Genomic DNA, 17,870 nt, shown 5'->3' with positions numbered 1-17,870 from the left:
CCATCTGGATATTTTTTTTTTTCCTGTTGAGTGAGAGATTTTTTTATATCTTCCAGATATTAGTCCTTTATTGGATATGTTTGAGGATATTTTCTCCCATTTTGTAGTTTGTTTTTTCATCCTCTTTACAGGATGTTTTAAAAAAAATTAATTAATTAATTTTGTTGTCATTAATCTATAATTACATGAAGAATATTATGTTTACTAGGGTCCCCCTTCACCAAGTCCCCCCCACTCACCCCATTACAGTCACTGTCCATCAGCGTAGTAAGATGCTTTAGAGTCACTACTTGTCTTCTCTGTGTTGCACAGCCCTCCCCGTGCCCCCCCCACATTATGCATGCTAATCGTAATGTCCCCTTTCTTTTTCCCCACCCTTATCCCTCCCTTCCCTCCCTTTCTTCCCAGTCCCTTTCAGTTTGGTAACTGTTAGTCCATTCTTAGATTCTATGATTCTGCTGCTGTTTTGTTCCTTCAGTCTTTCTTTGTTCCTATAGTCTTTGGGTTTGAGGTGAGTCTCTTGTAAGCAGCATAGAGATGGGTCTTGCTTTTTTATCCATTCTGTTATTCTGTGTCTTTTGATTGGTGCATTCAGTCCATTTACATTTAGGGTGATTATTGAAAGATACGTACTTATTGCCATTGCAGGCTTTAGATTAGTGGTTGCCAAAGGTTAAAGATTAGCTTCTTTAGTATCTTACTGTCTAACTTAACTCACTTATTGAGCTATTTTAGACACTGTCTGGTCATTCTTTATTTTTCTCCCTTCTTCTTCCTCTTCCTCCATTCTTTATATATTGGTTGTTTTATTCTGTGCTGTTTTGTGCTTCCTTTAACTGCTTTTGTGGGTAGTTGATTTTATTTTTTGCCTTTAGTTAGTTAGTATTTGGTTGGTCTGCTTTCTTTGCTGTGATTTTATTTTCTCTGGTGACATCTATTTAGTCTTAGGAATGCTCCCATATAGAGCAGTCCCTCTTAAATACCCTGTAGAGGTGGTTTGTGGGAGGCAAATTCCCTCAACTTTTGCTTGTCTGGGAATTCTTTAATCCCTCCTTCATATTTAAATGATAATCGTGCTGGATACAGTATCCTTGGTTCGAGGCCCTTCTATTTCATTGCATTAAATATATCATGCCATTCTCTTCTGACCTGTAAGGTTTCTGTTGAGAAGTCTGATGATAGCCTGATGGGTTTTCCTTTGTAGGTGACCTTTTTCCTCTCTCTAGCTGCCTTTAAAACTCTGTCCTTGTCCTTGATCTTTGCCATTTTAATTATTATGTGTCTTGGTGTTGTCCTCCTTGGGTCCTTTCTGTTGGGAGTTCTGTACACTTCCATGGTCTGATCGATTATTTCCTCCCCCAGTTAGGGGAAGTTTTCAGCAATTATTTCTTCAAATACACTTTCTATCCCTTTTTCTCTCTTCTTCTTCTGGTACCCCTATAATGCGGATATTGTTCCTTTTTGATTGGTCACACAGTTCTCTTAATATTGTTTCATTTCTGGAGATCCTTTTATCTCTCTCTGCATCAGCTTCTATGCGTTCCTGTTCTCTGGTTTCTATTACATCAGTGGCCTCTTGCATCTTATCCATTCTGTTTATAAATCCTCCCAGAGATTGTGTCATTTCTGTAATGTCCTTCCAGACATCATCCCTTAGCTCTTGCATATTTCTCTTCAGTTCCATCAGCATGGTTATGAGCTTTATTTTTAATTCTTTTTCAGGAAGACTGGTTAGGTCTATCTCCTCAGGGTTTGCCTCTGTGATCTTGGTCTATATCAATTTCTTCTGCCTTTTCATGGCGATAGATATATTTGTGGGGAGCTGGTGCATGTGTTGGGTAAGAGAAAGTCCCTTCTTGCCAGTTTGTGGCCTTCCTCTCATGGGAGAACAGCGGCTTCTAGCGGCTTGTGCTGGGCAGCTGTGTGTAGACGGGGCTTCTGATCTTGCCTGGCTGCTATGGAGTTTATTTAGTTCTGCAGTTGCTGTGGGTGTGGCCAGCCTCAGGCTGTTTCTCCAATATGGCGGAGCCGCGTCGGAGGGGGAACAGGTGGGAGGCTGTTTATCACAGTGAGGGGCCTCCAAGCTGTGCTGCGGGGGTTCAGGCGCCCAGAGTTCCCCGGGATTCACAGCTGCTGGGCTGTGTCCCAGGGTGCTTCCATCCAGCTGTGGGGTCCCTGTCCCTTTAAGACTTTCAAAAAGCACTCATTTTTCTTTGTCCCGGGTGCGCCAGCTGTGGGGACCGGCTCACAGGTCTTACTGTCCTGTTTCCCTAGTTTCCAGCACCCCACATGTGCACTGTGTCTGTGCTCTGGTGCGGATGGCTAGGGCTGGGTGTTTAGCAGTCCTGGGCTCCCACTCCCTCCCCGCTCCGACTCCTCCCGCCAGAAGCTGGGGTGAGGGGCGCTCAGGTCCTGCTGGGCTGTGACTTGTATCTTACCCCCTTCGCCAGGCGCTGGGTTCTCGCGGGTATGGATGTGGTCTGGCTGTTGTCCTATGTCTTCTGGTCTCTCTTTTGGGATTAGTTGTATTTGTTGTATATTCAAAAGTATATATGGTTTTGGGAGGAGATTTCTGCTGCTCTACTCACGCTGCCATCTTGGTTCTCTATCTTTTTTTTTCTTTTAATTTACGTTTGAATTTTGTATTTTTATTTTTCCTATTTATTAAAAAAAATTTTTTTTATTTTGGTATCATTAATCTATAATTACATGAAGGACATTATGTTTACTAGGCTCCCCCCTTCACCAAGTCCCCCCCACATACCCCTTCACTGTCACTGTCCATCAGCATAATAAGATGCTGTAAAATCACTACTTGTCTTCTCTGTGTTGCACAGCCCTCCCCGTGCCCCACACACACTATACATGCTCATCGTAATGCCCCCTTTCTTTTTCCCTGCCCTTATCCCTCCTTTCCCACCCATCCTGCCCAGTCCCTTTCCCTTTGTTAGTCCATTCTTGGGTTCTGTGATTCTGCTGCTGTTTTGTTCCTTCAGTTTTTCTTTGTTCTTATACTCCACAGAGGAGTGAAATCATTTGGTACTTGTCTTTCTATGCCTGGCTTTTTTCACTAAGCATAATACCCTCTAGTTCCATCCGTGTTGTTGCAAATGGTAGGATCTGTTTTATTCTTATGGCTGAATAATATTCCATTGTGTATATGTACCACATCTTCTTTATCCATTCTTCTACTGATGGACATTCAGGTTGCTTCCATTTCTTGGCTATTGTAAATAGTGCAGTGATAAACATAGGGGTGTATCTGTCTTTTTCAAACTGGAGTGCTGCATTCTTCGGGTAAATTCCTAGGAGTAGAATTCCTGGATCAAATGCTATTTCTATTTTGAGCATTTTGAGGAACCTCCATACTGCTTTCCCCTTTCTCCACAACCTCGCCAACATTTGTGGTTGTTTGTCTTTTCAATGATGGCGATCCTTACTGGTGTGAGGTGATACCTCATTGTGGTTTTAATTTGCATTTCTCTCATGACAAGCGATGTGGAGCATCTTTTCATGTGTCTGTTGGCCATCTGAATTTCTTCTTTAGAGAACTGTCTGTTCAGATCCTCTGCCCATTTTTTAATTGGATTATTTGCTTTTTGTTTGTTGAGGTGTGTGCACTCTTTATATATTTTGGATGTCAACCCTTTATCGGATCTGTCATTTATGAATATATTCTCCCATACTGTAGGATACCTTTTTGTTCTATTGATGGTGTCCTTTGCTGTACAGAAAGTTTTTAGCTTGATATAGTCCCACTTGTTCATTTTTGCTCTTGTTTCCCTTGCCCGGGGAGATATGTTCATGAAGAAGTCACTCATGTTCATGTCCATGAGATTTTTTGCCTATGTTTTTTTCTAAGAGTTTTATGTTTTCATGACTTACATTCAGGTCTTTGATCCATTTCGAATTTACTTTTGTGTATGGGATTAGACAGTGATCCAGTTTCATTCTCTTACATGTAGCTGTCCAGTTTTGCCAGCACCATCTGTTGAAGAGACTGTAATTTCCCCATTGTATGTCCATGGCTCCTTTATCGTATATTAATTGGCCATATATGTTTGGGTTAATGTTTGGAGTCTCTATTCTGTTCCACTGGTCTGTGGCTCTGTTCTTTTGCCACTACCAAATTGTCTTGATTACTGTGGCTTTGTAGTAGAGCTTTAAGTTGGGCAGCGAGATCTCCCCCACTTCATTCTTCCTTCTCAGGATTGCTTTGGCTATTCGGGGTCCGTGGTGGTTCCATATGAATTTTTGAACTATTTGTTCCAGTTTGTTGAAGAATGCTGTTGGTAATTTGATAGGGATTGCATCGAATCTGTGTATTGCTTTGGGCAGGATGGCCATTTTGACGATATTAATTCTTCCTAGCCAGGATCATGGGATGAGTTTCCTTTTGTTAGTGTCCTCTTTAATTTCTCTTAAGAGTGTCTTGTAGTTTTCAGGGTATAGGTCTTTCACTTCCTTGGTTAGGTTTATTCCTAGGTATTTTATTCTTTTTGATGCTATTGTGAATGGAATTGTTTTCGTGATTTCTCTTTCTATTAGTTCATTGTTAGTGTATAGGAAAGCCACAGATTTCTGTGTGTTAATTTTGTATCCTTCAACTTTGCTTAATTCCAATATTAGTTCTAGTAGTTTTGGAGCGGAGTCTTTAGGGTTTTTTATGTACAATGTCATGTAATCTGCAAATAGTGACAGTTTGACTTCTTGTTTACCAATCTGGATTCCTTGTATTTCTTTGTTTTGTCTAATTGCCGTGGCTAAGACCTCCAGTACTATGTTGAATAACAGTGGGGAGAGTGGGCATCCCTGTCTTGTTCCCGATCTCAGAGGGAAAGCTTTCAGCCTCTCGCTGTTCATTATGATGTTAGCTGTGGGTTTCTCATATATGGCCTTTATTATGTTGAGGTACTTGCCCTCTATGCCCATTTTGTTGAGAGTTTTTATCATGAATGGATGTTGAATTTTGTCGAATGCTTTTTCGGCATCTATGGAGATGATCATGTGGTTTTTGTCCTTCTTTTTGTTGATGTGGTGGATGATGTTGATGGATTTTCGAATGTTGTACCATCCTTGCATCTTTGGGATGAATCCCACTTGGTCATGGTGTATTATCCTTTTGATGTGTTTTTGAATTTGGTTTGCTAATATTCTGTTGAGTATTTTTGCATCTCCGTTCATCAGGGATATTGGTCTGTAGTTTTCTTTTTTGGTAGGGTCTTTGCCTGGTTTTGGTATTAGGGTGAAGTTGGCTTCATAGAATGAGTTTGGGAGTATTCCCTCCTCTTCTATTTTTTGGAAAACTTTAAGGAGAATGGGTATTATGTCTTCTTTGTATGTTTGATAAAATTCTGAGGTAAATCCATGTGGCCCGGGGGTTTTGTTCTTGGGTAGTTTTTTGATTACTGATTCAATTTCGTTGCTGGTAATTGGTCTGTTTAGATTTTCTGTTTCTTTCTGGGTTAGCCTTGGAAGGTTGTATTTTTCTAGGAAGTTGTCCATTTCTCCTAGGTTTTCCAGCTTGTTAGCATATAGGTTTTCATAGTATTCTCTAATAATTATTTGTATTTCTGTGCGGTCCGTCGTGATTTTTCTTTTGTCATTTCTGATTCTGTTGATGTGTGTTGACTCTCTTTTTCTCTTAATAAGTCTGGCTAGAAGCTTATCTATTTTGTTTATTTTCTTGAAGAACCAGCTCTTGGTTTATTGATTTTTTCTATTGTTTTATTCTTCTCAATTTTATTTATTTCTTCTCTGATCTTTATTATGTCCTTCCTTCTGCTGACCATAGGTCTCATTTGTTCTTTTTTTTTCAATTTCGATAATTGTGACATTAGAGTATTCATTTGGGATTGTTCTTCCTTCTTTAAATATGCCTGGATTGCTATATACTTTCCTCTTAAGGCTGTTTTTGCTACATCCCACAGAGGTTGGGACTTTGTGTTGTTGTCATTTGTTTCCATATATTGCTGGATCTCCATTTTAATTTGGTCATTGATCCATTGATTATTTAGGAGCATGTTGTTAAGCCAACATGTGTTTGTGAGCCTTTTTCCTTTCTTTGTACAATTTATTTCAAGTTTTATACTTTTGTGGTCTGCAAAGTTGATTGGTAGGATTTCAGTCTTTTTGAATTTACTGAGGCTGTTTTTGTGGCCTAGTATGTGGTCTATTCTGGAGAATGTCCCATGTGCACTTAAGAAGAATGTGTATCCTGCTACTTTTGGGTGTAGGGTCCTGCAGATGTCTGCTAAGTCCATTTGTTCTAGTGTGTTGTTCAGTGCCTCTGTGTCCTTACTTATTTTCTGTCTGTTGCATCTGTTGTTTGGAGTGAGTGGTGTGTTGAAGTCTCCTAGAACAAATGCATTGCATTCTATTTCCTCCTTTAATTCTGTTAGTATTTGTTTCACGTATGTTGGTGCTCCTGTATTGGGTGCATATATGTTTGTAATCGTTATGTCCTCTTGTTGGACTGAGCCCTTTATCATTATGTAATGTCCTTCTTTATCTCTTGTTATTTTCTTTGTTTTGAAGTCTATTTTGTCTGATACTAGTATTGCAACACCTGCTTTCTTCTCCCTGTTGTTTGCATGAAACATCTTTTTCCATCCCTTGGCTTTTAGTCTGTATGTGTCTTTGGGTTTGAGGTGAGTCTCTTGTAAGCAGCATATAGATGGGTCTTGCTTTTTTATCCATTCTTTACTCTGTGTGTTTTGATTGGTGCATTCAGTCCATTTACATTTAGGGTGATTATTGAAAGATATGTACTTATTGTTATTGCAGGCAATAAGTTTGTGGTTACCAAAGGTTCAAGGTTAGCTTCTTTAGTATCTTACTGTCTAACTTAACTCGCTTATTGAGCTCTTGTAAACATTGTCTGATGATTCTTTATTTCTCTCCCTTCTTATTCCTCCTCCTCCATTCTTCATGTGTTGGGTGTTTTGTTCTGTGCTCTTTTTAGGAGTGCTCCCACCTAGAGCAGTGCCTCTTAAATACCCTGTAGAGGTGCTTTGTGGGAGGCAAATTCGCTCAACTTTTGCTTGCCTGGGAATTGTTTAATCCCTCCTTCATATTTAAATGATAATCGTGCTGGATACAGTATCCTTGGTTCAAGGCCCATCTGTTTCATTGCGTTAAATATGTCATGCCGTTCTCTTCTGGCCTTTAAGTTTTCTGTTGTGATGTCTGATGATAGCCTGATGGGTTTTCCTTTGTAGGTGATCTTTTTTCTCTCTCTGGCTGCCTTTAATACTCTGTCTTTTTACTTGATCATTGCCATTTTAATTATTATGTGTCTTGGTGTTGTCCTGTTTGGATTCCTGCTGTTGGGAATTCTGTGCTTCCGTAGTCTGAGCAACTATTTCCTCCCCCAGTTTGGGGAAGTTTTCAGCAATTATTTCTTTAAATACATTTTCTATCCCTTTTTCTCTCTTCTTCTTCTTCCGGTACCCCTATAATGCAGATATTGTTCCTTTTGAATTGGTCACACAGGTCTCTTCATATTGTTTCATTCCTGGAGATCCTTTTGTCTCTCTCTGTGTCAGCTTCTGTGCCTTCCTTTTCTCTGGTTTCTATTCCATCAATGGCCTCTTGTATCTTACCCATTCTGCTATTAAATCCTTTCAGAGTTTGTTTCATTTCTGTAATCTCCCTCTGGACATTATCCCTTAGCTCTTGTATATTTCTCTGCAGCTCTGTCAGCATGTTTATGATTTTTATTTTGAATTCTTTTTCAGGGAGACTGGTTAGGTCTGTCTCTGCAGATCCTTTTTCTGGATTTGTCTGAAGTATTTTGGACTGGACTAAATTTTTTTGCCTTTTCATGGTGATAGCGGTGGCTGTAGGCAGGTTGCAGGTATGTCAACTGTGAGAAGAAAGTCCTTTCCTGCTTGCTGGGTGCCTTGTCCTTCTCCACTGCCTGTGTTGGGTACCTGCACTCCTGGAGCAGCCACTGAGTTAATCACCTAAGCTGCTGTGGGCAGGGTCTCCATCAGAGCAGTGTGGAGCCCTGCGGGGAGTGGCAGGCATGCCATGTGCACTCCTCCGCCATAGCGGTGCCCCTGCAGGGCTGCTGTGTGCCAGCAGCCACCTTTGAGTCTGGTCTAGGCGGCTGTGTGTCGGTCTGCAATTCCAGTTGGCTGCTGGGAACACGTCTGCTCCCTCTGGCACCACTGCAGGTGTGTGCAGGAGTCTCCCTTGCCTCTCTGGTGCTGCCGCAGCTCGTACACACAGGCTGCTTGGTCGCCGCCGCTGCAGGCTCACACGCAGCTCTCCTGGGCTCCTCTGGCGTCACTGCCACCGGCGTGCACATGCCGCTCCTGGGCTGCTCAGTCGCCTCCCCTGCCGGCCTGCACGAGCCGCTCCTTGTCCCCTCTGGTGCTGCCACCGCACACGGGCCGCTCCCAGTCTCCTCCAGCGCCGCCATCCCTGGCGCGCGGTGCCACTCTCCCACTGCTGGGCCAGTGTGTCGGGGTCCGCACCAGTTCGGGGACTTCCATGAGGGTCTTCAGGGCTGCACTGCCGCCCAGGGTGTTAGGGCGCCTAAAGTTCCCCGGGATTCCCAGTTGCTGGCTAAGTGTGCCGGGATGACTTTGTCCAGTTCTGGGGGCCCTGTCTCTTTAAGACTTGCAAAAAGTACTCGCTTTTCTTTTGTCTCAGGGGCACCAATTGTGGGGATCTACCCACAGGTTTTGCTTTTCAGTTTCTCTAATATCCAGCACCCCGTGCACCTTGTGTCTTCGCTCTCGTGCAGATTTCTAGAGCTGGTTGTTTAGCAGTCCTGGGTTTTCACTCCCTCCCTGTTCCAACTCCTTTCTTCCCGCCGGGTTCTGGGGTGGGGGGGCGTTCAGGTCCTGCTGGGCCGCAGCTTGTATCTTACCCCCTTTGTGTGATGTTGAGTTCTCACAGATGTAGATGTAGCTTGGCTGTTGTACTGTATCCACTGTTGTGTCTTACAGGAATAGTTGTATTTATTGTATTTTCATAAATATATATGTTTTTGGGAGGAGATTTCCACTGAACTACTCACGCCGCCATCTTCCTGTGATCCTCTCTACAGGACGTTTTGTAGCAGAATAGGTTTTAATTTTTATGAAGTCCAGTATATAAATTTGTTAATTTTATGCATTCTGCTTTTGTCAGGTCTAAGAACTCTGTCTATTTCTAGATGCTGAAAGTTCCTATTTATTTCCTAAAAGTTTTACACTTTTATGTTTTACATTTAAGTCTGACCATTTTGAATTTATTTTTGTATATGGTGTGAGATTTAGATCAAGGTTTATTTTTTTGCCCATTAATGTTCAATTGCTACAGCACCACTTCTTGGAAAACCTCGTTGAGTTGCTTTTCCACCTTCATTAAAAAGTCCATTGGATAGCACAGAGAAGACAAATAGTGACTCTGTGACATCTTACTATACTGATAGACAGTCACTTCAATGGGGTGTGGGGAGAACTTGACAATATGGGTGAATGTAGTAACCACAATGTTTTTCATGTGAAACCTTTATAAGAGTATTTATTAATGATACCTTAATAATAAATGAATAAATGAATGAATGAATAAAACAAAAAAAAATCCATTGTATATATTTGATGCAAAAAATTTTCAACATTGTACTCACAAACTGAATTCAGCTGCCTGAAGGTTTATACTCCATGAACAAGTGGGATTTGTTGTGACTGGAGGATCATTCAGCAATTGCAAAATCAGTCAGTATTATGCCACATTATTTCACTCTCAGCATGCCTCTATTATTAAATTTGAAGTGACTTCTTTGTAGAAAGCATCATAATTGCACACACCTGATCATCTACATTTGCTCTCTTACAGCACTAAAGTATGTTTTCTACCTTTATCTTGCATCTACCTACCACTTCAGCATTTTATTAAAAATAATAATAATAATAATAAGGGAGAAATGTGGGATTCACATATAAATCAAGTATAAAAATCAAACGAATATTTATATTTGACCTGATTGTTTATAGTTCATAATGCGTGAACAAAACCGAAAGTTTCTGTGATGGCTGCCCTTGTACTGTTCACCATGTAAGAACTTACTCACTATGTAAGAATTTGTTCACCATGTAAGAACTTGTTCGTTATGCTCCAGAAGATTGGAGACTGACGAGAATTAGGCTTGGGGTAGATTAATGATTGTGCATTGAGCATTGAGTCCCCTATACAGAATTTTATTGTTGTTAACAACCATTTGATCAATAAATATGAGAGATGCCCTCTCAAAAAAAAAAAAAAGAAAGTATCATAATTACTGATGGATGTTGGGCGTAAGCCTACCATTTTTTTGTTGTGGTTTTCTATTTTCTCTGCTTTTTGTTGCTGTTTTCTTTTTCCTGCGTTATACATTACTTGAACAGTTTTTAGAATTCCATTTTGATATATCTATAGTATTTTTGTGAGTATCAGTTTGAATAGCTTTTAGTGGTTACTCTTTTGCTCTAGGTATTCATTATGTACACATAATTTAGAATCTTGATGTCATGTGACTAGTGCACGTAAAGTTAGAAACCTTGCCTCTTTATGTCCCTTTTCTTTCTCTGTTTATAATTGTCTTAAATATTTATTCTATGTACATTTAGATCTACATTAGACCATGTTATTTTTTCTTTAACCATCAAGCATAAGTTGGAGGAGATGGAAAGCTTATTGAATTTGTTGATATTTTTGCTTACTATGTTCTCTGCTCCTGATGTTCCAAGTTTCTTTCTTTTATCATTTCCTTTTTCACAGCTACTTGAAAATCTTTGTCCTATAATTCTAACATCACTGTATCTGGGTGATGGCATGTATTGATGGTCTATTTTTTATTCAGTTTGAGAGATTTCCCTTATTATGTGTATAAAAAGTGAGTTTTGATGAAACCTGAGCATTTTTGTATTTTTTTAATCTAAAACTGTTTAACTGTCTTCCTGTAATACTACTCCAGTGCAGGCAGGAGGATATACTACTTTGTTACTGCTAGGTGGGGGTTGAAGGCCAGGTTTCCTGTTTGGACTCTGTTAACACACAAGGTGGTGAGCTCCTCATTACTGTGGATAGGGGTGGAAGTCTAGGCTCCCACACAGTCTCCTCTGACACTGTAGGGGGCGCATATTACCAGTCAGCAGGGATGAAATTCCTGCCTCCCTTTGGCCTTCTCTTAAGACTACCTCACAGAGCTTGGGGGCACTTCACTACACCTTGAGAAGGGTGGAAATCTAGGTTCCCCACTCAGCCTTTGGTGGTGTTGGTGGGGGTGTGGCAGTTTTTTCTGTGATGTTTGGCTAGCGTGGATTGGTTATTGTGTATAAGTCTTCTGTCCACTAGGCTTTCCCATTCCTGTTCCTTTGGCTTTTGTTGGAGCTCCTTTTGGTCTGTACCCATTGGTGTTCCTGAGTTGCTAGCTTTTTCAGCTCTAAATCTGCAATATATGAGGCAAACAGAAAACCCGGGAACACACTACTGTGCTGTTCCTCAGGTCCCAGGGTGCCTAGCTGGTCTTCCTTTTCTCCACCTTTAAGAGTCCTTTTGTTTGTTTTTTACATATAATGCCCAGGGTTTTTAGTTGTGCTTTAAGGGAGGAGTAAAGAAAAATATTCCATCTTCCCAGAAGTGAAGTCCTGGTTGTCATGTAAAAAAAAGAAATTATTAACATATTGCCTCTTGAGTATTTCAGATTTCCATTGGGAAATATCCCAATTTGAACATTGTTATAGTGTCCGGAAAATTTACTTGATTTTTAAAAATTTCTAGTAAATTAAAAATATTTTTACATGCTATAAATATTTCAGAATTTAAAAATACTGGGGAACCTGTTCTGGAGACAAAAAACTTTTTTTGAACTTTTAATTTAAAAAATGGGAAAAACAAGTTATATTTTTCAGACAAGTAACTGACCTATTTTTTTGTTTTTAGCTTATAGTTGCAACAACATGTATGGGAATAAATCATCCAATATTTTCTCGTAAAATTTTTGATTTTTGTATTGTGGATGAAGCCTCTCAAATTAGCCAACCAATATGTCTAGGGCCACTTTTTTTTTCACGGAGATTTGTGTTGGTGGGGGATCAGCAGCAGCTTCCTCCCCTGGTGCTAAACCGTGAATCAAGGTAAGCAGACACTGAAATTTAAATTTTAAACTAGATTCTTTTTAAGGGACAATTTCCAATACATTGATAACCCTCAATTTGATTTGTTGACAGAGCTCTTGGCATGAGTGAAAGCTTATTCAAGCGGCTGGAGCGGAATAAGAATGCTGTTGTTCAATTAACTGTGCAGTACAGAATGAACAGGTATTTGTAACAGTGTCTACTGTGAGTGGTTTTCATGTTCATTTTCATCTGTCCAAACTAAAAGTTATTTTTGTAATTTCCTTAGTAAAATTATGTCTTTAAGTAATAAATTGACATATGAAGGAAAGCTGGAGTGTGGATCAGACAAAGTGGCCAATGCAGTGATTAACCTACCTAACTTTAAAGATGTGAAGCTGGAACTGGAACTTTATGCTGATTATTCTGAAAATCCTTGGCTGATTGGAGTATTTAAGCCAAACAATCCTGTTTGTTTTCTTAATACGGACAAGGTAAGGAACAAAGATTTTTAGTTTTTCTCCTTTTGTCCTATTATTTAAATTGCTCAGTGTTCAGTAGCAAATGCTTCATTAGAGTTTATCAGTTAAAACTGGCATACTTCATGTACTTCAACACAAAATAATCTTTTCTTTCTATGGACCCGATATCTTTGGGAGGAGGTTTATTCTGAGGATTGCTAGAAGTCAAAATTGACTTGAAGTAGGGAAAGCAAGAAAGTGAACTCAAGTGTGTAATTACATTTCCTAGAAAAGAAATTGGCATTGATGCTATGAAAGCATTGGGTTTACAAATGGAGACATTACTTTCTAGAGCAGTTTTAGGTTCACGGCAAAATTGAGCTGAAAGTACTGACATTTCCTATATATTACCTCCTGCCCCTACATATACACAAAGATCTTAAAAATTTGTCATTAAATAAAAATCTTCAAAAGGACCTTAAATGACTTAGTCTTACACTAGGAACTAAGAACAAAGTTTTGATCCTGTATTACTACATTTGTTTTACATAGTGCTTCTCAGTACTGAAGTCTTTACATAAGTTCAAAAATATATATAGTGAATATATATATGCAAATTACTCTTTTGTTATTAAAATGGGCAGAGTTGGCTGGTTCTTAGAGATAGGCCTTACCATGTGTACCATGATGGAATTTTCATTTCTTAGATATTTCCCTGACCATTTTAGGTTCAAGAATTAGAGACAGGCAGTCTCTGGGAAATTTATTCAGATAAACTGATCTCACAGATGACCTTCTTTATAAACTGCAATTCCAATGTATATTTATAATTCACAATTGTTTACCTCACAAATGATTGTCCAGCTTCTTTATATTTGCTATTCAGGTTTGCTCTTTCTTAGCTTCAGAATTTCAAGTAAGTTGTATTAAAAATAATTATGGTGACTTAGGGATGATGTAGGAGCAAAACAGTCCTTGGAGAGCTTTTACAGGTATGGTAGAACCTGGGGAACTTGATCTGCTACTTATCTGCTACGTTATTTGCATAAAAAGGCAATGAGAAAATGAGAAGAACATAGAAATTAGAGACATATCTAAGTTTGAATCCTAATACCATGATTTATTGTGAGGTCTTGGGCAAATTACTTACGTTTCTGGCCTTTGATCCCTCCAGAATGGGGGATAATAAACTTAAGTATGTGAAGCCAATGTGTGGTCAGGTTTTATAGAGATTTGAGTCTAACTCTTGCCTTTGGGTGGCTTTCTGAAGGTGACTAGCATCATTCGTGTTAATTCTTTTACCTTTAAGATAAAGATATTTTTCATCTGTTTCCACATCTGGTAGTACAATCTCTCTAGCTACCTGTGTACCAACAGTATTTTTAACTTTAGAGACTGTTTTTCAAGAGGATGCAAATTTTTTTATTTAGGTTCCGGCACCAGAACAAGTCGAAAAGAGTGGTGTGAGCAATATAACAGAAGCCAAACTCATAGTTTTCTTGACCTCAATTTTTATTAAGGTAATTTATAATTTAATTTTGAGGGCTAATTAATATTAAAGTACAGAATAATAGAATGTTAGAATGCAAAGAACTAAACTCTAGCATTAATTAACCCTTGTATATTAAGATAAGAGGATTGAAGCCCAGTTTCTTTTGAGAAAATTATTTACGTAATTTTTTTATAATGGTGTTTTTGGTTTCCATTTAAGATAACTTCTTGTAATATCAGATAATTCTGATTGTGTCAATATGGGCTGTAAGTCAGTATGATTGGGGATCGAAAACTTCAATGTAAGGGATTTCATAAACTGAAATGTATTTCTTTGTGCTTTTTTTTGTGTAGCAGTACTGTTCTGGTGGCATGCAAATTTTACTGTTGTGAACCTCTAAAAATCAAGGGAGCACTTTTTGAGAAATGATTTCATCTCAGGAAATATGGATGTAAATTTAGAGCAAATTCAAAAATTGCATTTCTCCTTGCAATAGGAAGGTCTATTATAAACATCAGTTGAGTTCAATATGTAAACATTTAATTTAATAAATTTAGTAAAGCTTAAGTAACAAAAGTCAGGATTTTCATTTTAAATTGTGTCCTTTTCTATTCAGGCTGGATGTAATCCCTCTGATATTGGCATCATTGCACCATACAGGCAGCAGTTAAAGATCATCAGTGATTTATTGTCACATTCTTCTGTTGGGATGGTCGAAGTTAATACAGTAGACAAATACCAAGGAAGAGACAAAAGTATCATTCTAGTATCTTTTGTTAGAAGTAATAAAGATGGAACTGTGAGTTGATTGCACTTTCTGCTGATTTGGGACATTTTTATCCCTTTTTAAAAAAAACTGTGGCAGAAAACATGTAACATAAAATTTACCATCTTAACTAATTTTAGTTGTATAGTTCATTGAGTATACTCACAATGTTGTGCAGCAGATTTCCAGAACTTTTCATTTTGCAAAATTGAAACTCTATACCCCCATTTATAAGAGTTCCCCAGGTCCTTCTCCCTCCAGTCCCTGGCAACCACCATTCTGCTTTCTGTCTCTCTGAATTTGATTACTCTAAGTACCTCATATAAGTGGAATCATATACTATTTGTCCTTTTGTTGCTGGCTTATTTCACTTAGTATAATGTCCTCAAGATTCATCCATGTTGTAGCATGCATCAGAATTACCTTGCTTTTTAAGGCTGAATAATATTTCATTGCATGTATATACCACATTTTGTTTATGCATTCATCTATCTGTGGACATTTGGGTTACTTAAACCTCTTGACTCATGCATGTGGGGCATTTTAAGTATAAAGGCTTCCCTAAATATACTTTTCAAATTATAGATAATTCCACATTTTGTTTTGTTGCAATTTTACCTTCTGTAGATTCATTTTTCTTGACTATGTGATAACTCCACATGCTTTAAAAATATATGTAGGAAAAAAAGTCTCTTCTGTCAGTTTTACCCTTATAATTACATATATATATGTTTTTTTGGTAGCCTATAGTTTCTTTATGCATATACAGGCAAATATGAGTCAATACTCATATTTCCCTCCTTTTTTCACAAAAGGTAATATATACACTATTCTACATGCTTTGCTTTTTCCACTTAATAATAGCTTGGAGATTCTCTATCAATACACAGAAAGAGATTTCATTCTGTTATTTATAGTTTCATAGTTTTCCATTGTACATACGTGTCATGGTATATTTAACAAGTCCCCTGAATCTTCACTTCTAATTACTGTTATAAACAATGTTACAGTGAGTAGGGATACCTCCAATTCTTTATTTTCATTATATGTGTTTAAGTAAGTTTAAATTATGGCTGGGATATCATACCCAAGATAAAATTGAAGTTGGGATTCTGAGCAAGTTTTTCCAACTGGCTAGAATTTTAAATGTGTAAAATATTTTTTGCAATATATATTTTTAAAGGTAGGAAAATAGTTCAGGACAGTCTGTAATTTTCCAGAACAAACTCAAGATATATAAGAAAACTCAAATAATTGGAAATTACATTTCAGCTTGGTGAACTCTTGAAAGATTGGCGACGTCTTAATGTTGCTATAACTAGAGCCAAACATAAACTGATTCTCCTGGGATGTGTGCCCTCACTGAACCGTTACCCTCCTTTGGCGAAGCTGCTTAATCATCTAAACTCAGAAAAATTGATATCCTTTTGTTTTGTATGTAGTCATATTTGTGCTGTTGTGAGTACTTTATTTGTACCTGTATAAAACTCATTGTCTCATTGTGCTCTATGAGCGTATTTCAAAGATCTGATTTTACAAAGGAAAAGGGAGAAAACGATTCATAGGAAGTAATTTTAAGCAAAAAGTGAAATAAAGCATGTGATGGAGAAGGATAGTTTATGAAGTGAGAAAGGGGGAAAACAGAGACTTGATTTGTTGCCCTAGGAACAGGATGTATGTTTCCTAGAACACATCTAGGAAAACAGCTGTCCCTTCTGGTTCCTCTCACCCCTTTTTATAACCTTTTTTCAATGTTAAAAAGTATTATATTAAAAAATGTAAAATTATTCCTTGTCATATTGCAAATTATTTTTTAAATAGATGATATTTTAAAAAAATAATATTAAGGTCTTAGGCTAAGATATATAAACCTTATTGCTTAAGTACATTGTTATCCAAAGACTGCCATAAAAATCTTTATAATTTTTTTAGCAGTTCAGTAAACCAAATTACAAAATTTTAAATAATGTCATAAATGTTTTTATAAAGTTCCGTATTGTATTAAATACATCTTCCTTAATTTATTTTACATCATTGATCTTCCATCAGGAGAACATGAAAGTCTTTGTTACATATTGGGTGATTTTCAAAGAAGATAAAGCTTTTTCCATACTAGCATGATGATCTCCTTTGACTACTGCCTATTATTAGTGATTTGGGTATGCTGTAAAGTCAATGTCTGGTTAGACTGAAGATACCTTTTATACTGAGGGTATGAAATGATGTAAATGTACTCTGTTCACAGTTCTAGTTTTTAATATAATCTTTTTAAGCATAAAGTTCTATCACCATATAATATTTAACACGGTATTTATTTTTTCAGGACAGGTCCACCCAAAACTGAAAAGTCTAAATTTATAGGTACTATAAATGTGTTTTGTGTGACCTAGAAAGAGTTTGATAAATTTTTACAGCATTAAGGATGGATTAACTTTTGGATCTAAGAAACTTTTAAGTCTAAAATTTCAAGACTAATTTGATTTTGTACATTTTTATATTTTGTGTTTTGAAAGATTAGGTAAGAAAATTGATTTGTTTTTCTATTTAAGCCCAGTCTTATGATGATGAGAACATAGGTATGGTTCTTTTCTGTATTTTCAGGTCCCTGATCCAAAGGCCATTTTGCTGGGTTTTTTTTCCCTGACTTTTGCTTTCTGGTATCACATATGTTTTCACTTTAAACCTAATCTTTTAAATGTTATTTATAAATTGATTATTTCCAATTGATTTCTGATTCCCCCTTTCTCTCCCACTTGTTTTTAGTATTTAGTGTTATATAGTGGATTTTGATATGAAATTCTTTTTCTTCTGATAAGAAATTTTGTTTGCTGAATTGATGATAAATTGAAAGGGTTCTTTTTGTATGAAGATATTTTATGAGACAATTACCTCAGAACGCTTAATTTATGCATATGGTGATGGATTTTAATCTCAGTGTATCCATCTTCTGGGGAGAAATCTCATTTTTCTTAAAGCTTTTTTTTAATGAATGTTAAATATGTTAAAATTGTTGCTTCTACCTCACATGTTATTACTTGAAGTTTCTATTGAATAAATTG

The 17,870-nt window shown here is 37.6% G+C and overlaps 1 protein-coding gene across 3 annotated transcripts in view; it reads left to right on the top strand.

Annotated features, from left to right (window-relative positions):
• The window catches only part of DNA2 (DNA replication helicase/nuclease 2), a 54,051-nt gene extending 36,181 nt beyond the window's left edge, over nt 1–17,870 (top strand). For 2 of the 3 annotated variants that reach the window (XM_057505922.1, XM_057505923.1), the window contains exons 15-20: nt 11,920–12,113; nt 12,207–12,296; nt 12,382–12,586; nt 13,984–14,073; nt 14,662–14,844; nt 16,084–17,870. In XM_057505922.1, the coding sequence (XP_057361905.1) occupies nt 11,920–12,113; nt 12,207–12,296; nt 12,382–12,586; nt 13,984–14,073; nt 14,662–14,844; nt 16,084–16,296 (975 nt within the window). In that variant the 3' untranslated portion in view covers nt 16,297–17,870. The remainder of the gene's footprint in view (nt 1–11,919; nt 12,114–12,206; nt 12,297–12,381; nt 12,587–13,983; nt 14,074–14,661; nt 14,845–16,083) is intronic. The other variant, XM_036923976.2, reaches the window with a different exon arrangement.

This window comes from Manis pentadactyla, chromosome 8 (genome assembly GCF_030020395.1).
Source record: "Manis pentadactyla isolate mManPen7 chromosome 8, mManPen7.hap1, whole genome shotgun sequence".
Taxonomy (NCBI): domain Eukaryota; kingdom Metazoa; phylum Chordata; class Mammalia; order Pholidota; family Manidae; genus Manis; species Manis pentadactyla.
The sequence above is the reverse complement of the archived record's forward strand: the minus strand, read 5'-3'. Positions and strand labels throughout refer to the sequence as shown.